An 8,944-nucleotide genomic window follows, 5' to 3' on the forward strand; every position below is an offset into this window, starting at 1 on the left:
CCAGGCGGGGGCTGCTGCAGCAGGGCGGCCAGGATGCGCTGCAGCTGGGCGAGGCGGGCACGCAGGGACGTGGTGGAGAAGAGGGTCAGCTGGTAGGATGGGTCGAGGGGCAGGATGGAGATGAGCCACCAGCACCATGTTGGGCCGTCTGCCGAAGCCTGGAGGGGAGAGAGGGAGAGACCCCACGTCAGGCACTGCAAGGTGCACGCACGGACAGCGTCGCTGGTGGGGAACAGCTGCTCTTGCCAGGACAGCACTGCCAGCTTTGGCTAAGGTATTCCTCTGAACGGCCCCTTTGTCTGTCCAGGCTCAAAACTGCTGGAGAAACTAATTTAACTTCCAGACAAGCGTTCCCCAGGGAGTCTCCAGACACAGATGTAACCGGGAAAAAGTCTATACTAAGGAGACAAAGAAAAATCTTGTGCGTTTCCTTGTCTTTTTGTAAACACAAGTCAAATCTTGTGCGGTCGGTGTCTTTTGGGGCATTTGCCGTATCGTCACCCAAAGAGGTGAGGTACAGGCCAGGCAGGCACAACCGCCCGGCAGTGCTTCTATAAGCCATTCTTTTTTTAAAACCTGAGCCAAACTCAGAAGGAAATGCTTGATTCAGCTGACGGAGGAGTTGGTTTGTAATTTTGAGCACAGCATTGATGTTACTGCTGGCCAGGACAGCTTTAGCCTGGGACAAGCCAGTGGGAGCATACTGGTAACAATCCAGATACTAAAAACTTTCTTCAAGGAGTGAAAACTAAATTTTACTGGTTTGGGGTTTTTTTTTTTTCTTCTCCAGAATCTGAATTTGTCAGTTTAATAAGCAAACTGGATCCTGCCCTCCTAGCTCCTCTCCTCTGGCCAGCTGTGGCTGTCTCGAAGGAACACAACGAGAAAGGGGACTGCAGACTCGCTGAGCTGTGGGGCTCATTTCTTTGCCCATTTGTTGGTTGTTTTTTCCCCAAGTGTTTTCAAATCCAGATAGCTCAGTTTCTCGGTTCTCATTTAGAAGACAACTCTGGGAAAGCTTTTAAAACTCAGCGCCCATTTTCCAAGGACAGTTTAACACCATAAAGAAACAGTTTTAACAAACAAGCCCTACCATCTCCCAGAGATGCCGTAATTGGCAACAGGAGGGAAGAACAGGGTTTGTTTTGCTCACCTTGGGGGTGAGTAAAGCAAGGAATCAGGGTGGTGAGCGCCGGAAGGGTGCTGCTTCAGAGGCTGGCTTGGTACCCTGTCAGTCTGCAGCATCCCTTCCCTCGGGGCATTACCTGGATGTCCTCTTCCTTCTCTGGCAGTGGTCCATGCTGCATCAAGATGTGCCTGGAGGCAAGGTCTCCGTGCTCGCAGAACCGCTGAGCCAGATGGTAGGTGCTTTCGTGCAGCTCCTGCAGCTCCTGCAGCTCCTCCCCGGCCACCTGCACAGAGGGAAGAGGGATGCAGAGGGTGCCCATGGGAAGGCTGTCCCACCGCAGCAGGGGCTTCTGTCCCAGCCCTGCCCTCACCTTCCTGTCCTCCAGGTACTCGATGTCAGCGGTGTTGTAGCCGTCCCTGTGTCCGCGGCTCAGCACCCGGAACCGCCGCCTGCCAATGGTGTCCACCAAGGACCTTCCATCCGCCAGCAGCTCGATCTGCCGAATCTCCAGCATGCAGCCGTAGTCAGCAAAACTGGAGGGAGCCAGGGAGAGAAAAAGAGGAGCTGAGCTGGGATATCAGTGGTGGGAGAGCTGCCTCTCTTGAAAGCACCACCTCCAAGGAAGAAAAGGCCCAGGAACAAGCTGGCTGGGAGGGGGCAAAATCGGAGATTCATTCAACTCTGTGGAGTTACCACTTGCTGCTGAGGGGGCAGGGAATAGCGAGCACGCTATCTGCACTCCCCTGGATTTGCCTTATACCAAAATGATTGGGTCCTCATACTGCCCTGATGTCCAGTGGTCCTGAAGGCACCATCATCTACAGAGATCCTCCCAAAGCCCAGAAAATGTTATTTGTCTCATTTCACTGGAACAGTACTGGAGCACAGTGAGGATACATCACGTAAATACAGGTATTTAACAGAGGACCTGGCTTAGGAGCCCATTTAGCCCAGTGTCCTCTTGTAGCTTGTTAAGGACAGAGTGTAAGAGATATGGCAGGCATTTCTGCTCACTAAGGGGAGCTGGAAGATGTGGCCAGGGAACCATGCAGCTCAGAGACAACCTGAGCCAGAAGGTGTTCCCAGACCACCGTATTTAACAGCCCGTGCTGGCTCTGCCCAGCTCCAGCCCTGGCCCCATGCCTTGCCTGGCCGGTGCAGTGCTGGCAGGCAGGGAGATCCCATTTCACTCTACTGTGTGGGGACACACTACCTGCCTGCTGCGGGCTGCAGTGGGATAGGAAATTGCACCTGGTTCCTCCTCTCCAACGTGGATTTTAGACATTTAGGGTAGAGAGGGCAAATCAGCCAGGGCAGAGGGAAGCCACCTTGCCCAGGAACTCACCTTTTCCCATTCTCGTATATGCACATGCCAAACCTCCTCGTGCCAGTCTCCTGGCACCGCCGGATCATGAGGCGGTAGCGAGGTTCGAAGACATGCAGAGGGCAGGCGATGCCTGGGAAGGACATTGTGCATACGAAGATGGGGATGTTCTTGGTCAGACTGAGGGACAGAAGGAGAGACCACTATGAAACCTCCCGGAGCAAACCCCACCCGAAGGGCTTTGCGTCAGCTGCTCTGCCAGACCAGAGGTGTTCTTTACCCCAGGAAGTGATGCTCTGGCACAGAGCAACACCAAAGCTTCCCCTTGGCTCAACAAGAGCCCAAGGACAGACTCTTCCCACAAACAGCTCCTTGGAGAGATGCTACCCCATCCCCAGGTATCCCAAGGGGCATGTCCGCACCCACCCAGCACTGCTGTGACGTGATCCTAGGAGTGGGACAGACATAACTTAAGCAGAACCAAGCCAGAGTGATGGTGTGTGGTCTGGACAGCCCCCTCGGAGCCACTCCTGGCCCCCGTGCACACACACACAGTGCATAAGGTCTCTGCTTACTTGGAGAGCTCTGCCATCTCAGCCCGGTGCAGCTCCCGGCGCTCGGCCAGCTGCGTGGGGAAGAAGGCCAGCATGATGTCCTGCAGCAACACGGTGGGGCTGTACCTTCCCGCTTTCAGGTACTGAAAGAAATTAGACCCAGAAATAGGTTGGAGAAGAGCAGGGAGGGAGTCCCTGAGGCCCTGATAGGCTCTGAATCGCACTGACTTTTATTGGAGCTGAGGGTAATTTTAGATCAGAGAAAGTCAGGGATAAAACCTATCAGGGGATGTCGAGCCATCTAGCAGGACGGGATGTCAGCTCCACTGAGACCTCCAGACACGGCTCAGACCCAGGGCCCGTCCAACGCAACGTCCTGTCTCTGACAGTGATGCAGTCCTTGTATGACAACCTAATTTCCCTGACGGTCTCATCCGAATCCCTTTTCATTAAAGATTAAATCAAATCTCCAGGCTAGCAGCTCTTCCATCCATTTCCATTTTTTAAAGTAATTAGCATTCGCTTCTTTCTCTCTCTCCCTCTCAGTCCTGTTTACAATCTCCCTAAATCACTGTGGCATCTTGTGGAAATGAATCTCTTGGTCTTAATTATCCACTGTCTGGTCATTCCCATGTGAGTAGAGCTGATGCCGCTGTGCCAGGGAGCTGCTAACACTAGAGCATCACACCTTCCCACCCCAGCCCTGGGCTGCTGGCAGCCAGAGCCGGTGCCCAGCTCTTCCCAGGCTCTCTCCTGTGGGATGCGTGCCCTCACCTCTCTCAGGCTCTGTTTGCAGAGGGGGCAGTTGGGCCGGTGGTCCAGGCAGCGTTCGAGGCACTCCTTGCAGAAGGTGTGTCCGCACGGCGTCGTCACTGGCTCGAAAAACATCCTGCAAAGAAACTAAAGTCAACGGACTGCAGAGAGCGAGGTGCGGGAGGGAGCGCAGGTAAGCCCAGCAGAGACTTCACAGAGCCTCTGCTCACAGGGCTGGGAGCCCCCAAAGCTGCCGTTCCCCAGCCTTGGCTCAGCACCTTCCTTTGGAAACCCTGGCTGGTCTCAGCCCCACAGCAAGGGGGTCCCAAAAAGCGCTCAGGGTCTTGCACAGGCCCAGGCTGGTGTCGTAAGGGTTGAGCAGGTCAGGGTGGGCAAAGACACAGGTGCAGCTTCTGGCAAACCCCGGCTTTGTACCTGCATCTTCTTTCAATCACCATGCTGAGAGGTGAATTGAGTTGCTTCTAGTAGGAAGAAGACATTTCCCATGTCCCCTCCTACCATTTCAAGGGAAACCTGCGGCTTCACCAGCCCTCGGCACTGAAGACAGTGATGCTGCAGGGGTGCAGTACCATGGAAAGGTATCTCACACTGCTTCTTCCAAGCCCTGGCAGCCCTTGGTGATGAAACCTGCCTTCGCTAAAGCTTCACTGGCTAAGCTTCGCTTCTAACTCCTGTAATTAAATGTAAAGGTTCCTAACTGGCTTATTCCTTTCATTAGAAGTCTGGGCTCAGGCTGTTGGACTTGCATAAAGATACAAGGTGAGAACTTTCCCAGGCCTGAGCACAGCCCCCGGTCCCCGCGGGGTACCCCCAGACCCTGTAAGTACACACATGGCATCCCTTGGCCCTGGCAGGGCTGCAGCTCCCCAGGCACCCACAGTCGAGCGTAGCCCAAAAGGCAGCAATGGAAAAGTGCCTCCTCCTCCCCTGCTCCAAGGGCAGAGCCAGCAGCAAGCACTCGGGTTGCCCACAGTGGGCTCCAGGATCAGAGATTAATATCTCAGGAAGGCCCCGCTCAGCACTGAGCCCTGACTCCTCCTGAATATTATGTTTCCCTGCTCTCAGAAGAGACCTCAATTCACCTAACTCAGACCGGACAGAGCCTCCCTCGTGCTGTTCCCCTGTGCCGTGCCCAGACGTGGACAAAGCCATCGCAGAGGAGACCTTGACTGTCTTGCACGTCCGGCTGTGCAACACCCAGCCTCTGCCAGCAGCTGCTTGCACAATGGCTCAAGGTCCCGGGACACACCAGGAATAACAGCCTGGTTTCACCATGCCCCGTGGCAGCACCCAGCCCTTCCTCGGCCCTGAGTCAGCAGGCGGATACGGGCTCTACCCTGTCCTCTTTTCCATCTCCAGGCAAAGAGCTCAGAAATGCTCTCCTCTGGATTTGCAACACCCCTGTCGCTGATGGCATTTCCTTGGGGTAACAGCCTCCTGTTCCAGCCTCTGGATACAGAGGGAAACCACCGCTTTCAGTCTTTGGCCCCGTGGAACACCCCCACCTCTGCACCCACGTCCTGAGCGACGCAGTCCTAGAGATGCCGTGTCCCGAGACAGCCTGTCTTACTAGTATTGTTAGCAAAGCATGCCCCTGCCCTCCCCTCTTACCTCCTCTCTACCGAAACCTGCCTTTCAGCAGTACTGGGGACTGGGTTTGATATTAAGATGTGAAGAAAGATCCACACCAGGAAAGAAAAGCCAGCAGGTGTTAATTCTTCCCCCTACAAGCTCCCCCAGCGGAGAACTCACCGTATGCAGAGCGAGCACTCCAAGTCAGACACGCTCAGCATCTCCGCGAGGCACAGCTGGGTACCATTTGCTGCTGCCGTTTCCTCTTCATTATCTGGTGGCAAAAGAGAAGGAGAGGAAGAATCCCCATTTCAATACTGAAAATTAATCTTTGCCTCCTGACCTTGTTCTGAGGTGTAAGTAGTTAACTGCTACACTAAGTGCCTTGACAGTTAAAGCTGCTAGGAAATGCAACAGAAACCCCTCTGTTACCCCATCCGTGTTCATCCATGGTTCTTACATCACTGGGTCTCCCGGGGCTTGGCAGAGAAAGCTGCTATCTCCCTACCTCCTTCTGCAAGCAGGAAAACTGAGGCACTAGGCGATGAAGTGACCTCAGAAGCTTCCAGGTGAAGGTCTCTGGAGAGCATCAAGGCATCATCACTGCTTCATGAAACCCACACCCACGGGAGCCATCTGGCTGGATGCCGATAGCAAGTTAACGCCACTTCCCCCAGGGCATGTCAGGCTGTAGTACTGTTAGTATTAGTAGTATTGTTAATACTATTAGTATCACTATTTTATTCATTTATATTCAATTATTAAATTGTTCTTAGCCCATGAGCTTCCTTGTCTTCTCCTCCAATTCTCCTCCTCCCCTGGAGGGGAGGGAGGTGGGTGAGCAGCTGGGTCGTGCTTCATTGCTGGCTGGGGTTAAACCCCAACAAGTATTCTGCATGAGATGAGACTTTGGTACCTTCGGCAAGACTCACCTACCAACTGCCAGTCCCGACTCTCTGACGAAGTCTCTGGTTCCTGCCACTGCCCCGGCTGGGAGAGGGTGGATGTCCCCTGGCTGTGCTCAGACCCGACATCCCCTGTGCCGTCCACCAGCTCTCCCTCCTGATCCTAGACACAGCAAACACGAAATTGAGCCCCAAACCTCTTCTCCCTTGGAAGACACAGCCCCGTCCACCCCACCAAGCCCACTGGCACTGGGAGTTTCTGTGGTGTGGTGCTGCATGGGAACACCTCGCACCTGAGGGACAGCAGGAGCGTGTTGCCTTCAGACATTCCTCATCTCCTGGTTAAAGCATGGGTTTAGTCTGCCCAGATGTACCACCTGGTACTTGGGTGTATCTGAGATTTCCCCCCCTCTCTCCAAACTTGCCAAATTCCTCTATGAATGGCAAAGAGCAAAAGATGACCTTTCCTGAAGAGCTGCTAAGGGTCTGCACTGTTCTCAAATGTGGGGTTTGGATGAAAAAGATCATTAAAACTGACTCTTTTTTTTCCTGAATGTAGTATGACTTGGGTGTTTCAAACACAATGAGAGTCTAAAATCTCACCAGAAGCACTGCAGAATAAAAGTGGGAGAGGAATGGAAGACAGAAAGAGCCTGCTCTTCTTCCCCAGTCTCCACAGCATCAGGTGTCTTTGCTCTCCCACCCTCTACCACCTGCAGTTTCTCATCCCAGCACCCAACCACATGCACATGGCTATGATCCTGCACAGTCTCCCCCTATCACACCTCCATTCCCATCCCTGGAAACCAATCTGTGATGTCTCAGGGGGATATTAAGTGCCATCACAGTCTCAGAGGGTTGCAGGCTCTCTTACCTGAGCTCGCAGGGACAGGAGCTCAGGGCTCCCTCCATCGACCTGGGGACCAGTCAAGCCCTGCTGCGCATCACCCGGCTGTGCCGCAGCCGTGTGCGGCTGAGGAGCATCCTCTTGCCTGAGGATCTGCGAGGAGAAAGCAGGGAGGTGGGTGGCTGCTAGGCTCCCTTTCCCCAGAGCAGCCCCCTGCTCACCGCAGGGCATGTCTGCACTACTTGTTTCTGCTCTGGCTGAGCTCTCGGTAAAACAAATGCCCTCACATTGCATAAGGAAGGAAGCAGCACGAGGCAGCGAACAAAGTGGTGTATTTTAAGGCCTGGGACCCATGTTCTACATCGCCCACAACGAGCAGGAAGGGAGTGAGCTGTGGGGGGTACAAGGTCATTCCCCATTTCCCTGCCCTATCCCTTCTGGAGAGCAAGTGTCCACTCATGGTATGAAGTCCCCATGCCAGGGACACGTCTGGGCACCCCAGTGGTGATGGTGATTTTGGTACATGGGTGGGTGTAGGTCTGAAATAATTTGCAGAAAAGACGTTGACTCTCCAGTGGCAGCTTTCAGCTGGCTGCTCTGCCTTGGGTGGCTACTGATGCTGCCTCGAAGCCCACCTCACGTCAGCATCTAAACTCTGCAAAACCTGAGACTCAAAGATATGGGCTGAGGAAGGGAGTTTTCTTCATGGGTGATCCTGGATCGGAGTGATGGGAAGGCTCTTGGACCAGGACCTGACTTCCTGACATCCCAAGGCTGGCCGGAGCAGCACGACCATGATGGATGAGAGTTCTTCAGAGGAGAAGGCCAGGGGACCCTGCCATGGTACAGCACACACACCTTCTCCATCTCTCTCCGAGCAGGGTGGAAATTGGGACTGAGCGTCAGGCAGTGCTCCCACGCCAGCAGGGCTTCGGCCCTCTGTCCCATCTCCAGAAGCACCTTCCCTTTCCTGAAGAAGCCCTACAGAGCAGAAAAACCTGCGGTGCACATGCCCCTTCAGCTCCCACATGAGCCCCAAAGGAATCTCCCTCCAGCCTCCTGCCTGCTCCCATCCCAGGCCAAAGCGCTCGGACACGTCGCTGCTCCCATGCTCAGACTCGTATCAGACAGGTCCACCCACAGCCAGGTACCCATAAAACAGGACTCCCCCAAAATGCAGCAGTTGCAAAAGCCAAGCAAACAAACCCTACAGAGACCTAGAGAAGGAGCCAAGGGCTTCTGCTTTTGAAGCGGTGAAACCCCTGCCATGAGTGCTTCCCAAGTCAGCAGGCAGCTTCCGCAGCCGATTTCTCCAAGGGCAGCTCAGCCCCCGGCCAACACGTACCCGAGCCCCCAGCTGCCATCCTGCACACCAGCACAGCTACGTGCCCTCACCACCAGCCCCAGGCAAGGACGGACACGGCACCAGACCTCTCCCGTCAGGGCAACGCAGCGCTTGCAGCGGGCATTTCCCACGGAACGGGTCTAGATGACTCCGACGGCTAGGAGAATTCAGGAATGGGGAAAACTGCGCCCATAGAGGGAGATTTGGCTCCAAGCACAGCCAGCTGCTGGGGTCTCCCCCCTGCTCACCTCAGGTTTTCCAGGCTCAGCCCTGCACACGGCGTCCAGGTCCTCCAGCGCCTGCGGGAGCTGCCCCAGCTCCGCGAATGCCTCCGCCCGGCACAGCCGCAGGGAGCTGGCATCTGGGGCTGGAAAGAGAAATGGTGTCACTTGTGTGATGAGTCCCTGCACCGTGAGTCAAGGGGCCGGATGAGACCAGGGAGATGCCACTGCAGTGGGACAGCCCCTGTGCTGCTGCCTCACACGGAGCACAGC

The 8,944-nt window shown here is 54.9% G+C and overlaps 1 protein-coding gene across 1 annotated transcript; it reads right to left on the minus strand.

Annotated features, from left to right (window-relative positions):
• Positions 1 to 6: 6 nt before the first annotated feature.
• LOC104511144 (LON peptidase N-terminal domain and RING finger protein 3-like) lies at positions 7 to 8,817 on the minus strand (the record flags this gene model as incomplete). The annotated part of the gene is made up of 11 exons (XM_010153632.1): positions 7 to 158; positions 1,266 to 1,412; positions 1,500 to 1,662; positions 2,475 to 2,633; positions 3,029 to 3,150; positions 3,782 to 3,896; positions 5,534 to 5,627; positions 6,286 to 6,421; positions 7,133 to 7,258; positions 7,964 to 8,086; positions 8,699 to 8,817. Coding segments are annotated over 11 exons (1,456 nt in total), but the record flags the coding sequence as incomplete, so codon positions are not given.
• Between the last annotated feature and the right edge of the window lie 127 nt (positions 8,818 to 8,944).

Source organism: Eurypyga helias, unplaced genomic scaffold, assembly GCF_000690775.1.
Source record: "Eurypyga helias isolate BGI_N326 unplaced genomic scaffold, ASM69077v1 scaffold22246, whole genome shotgun sequence".
NCBI lineage: Eukaryota > Metazoa > Chordata > Aves > Eurypygiformes > Eurypygidae > Eurypyga > Eurypyga helias.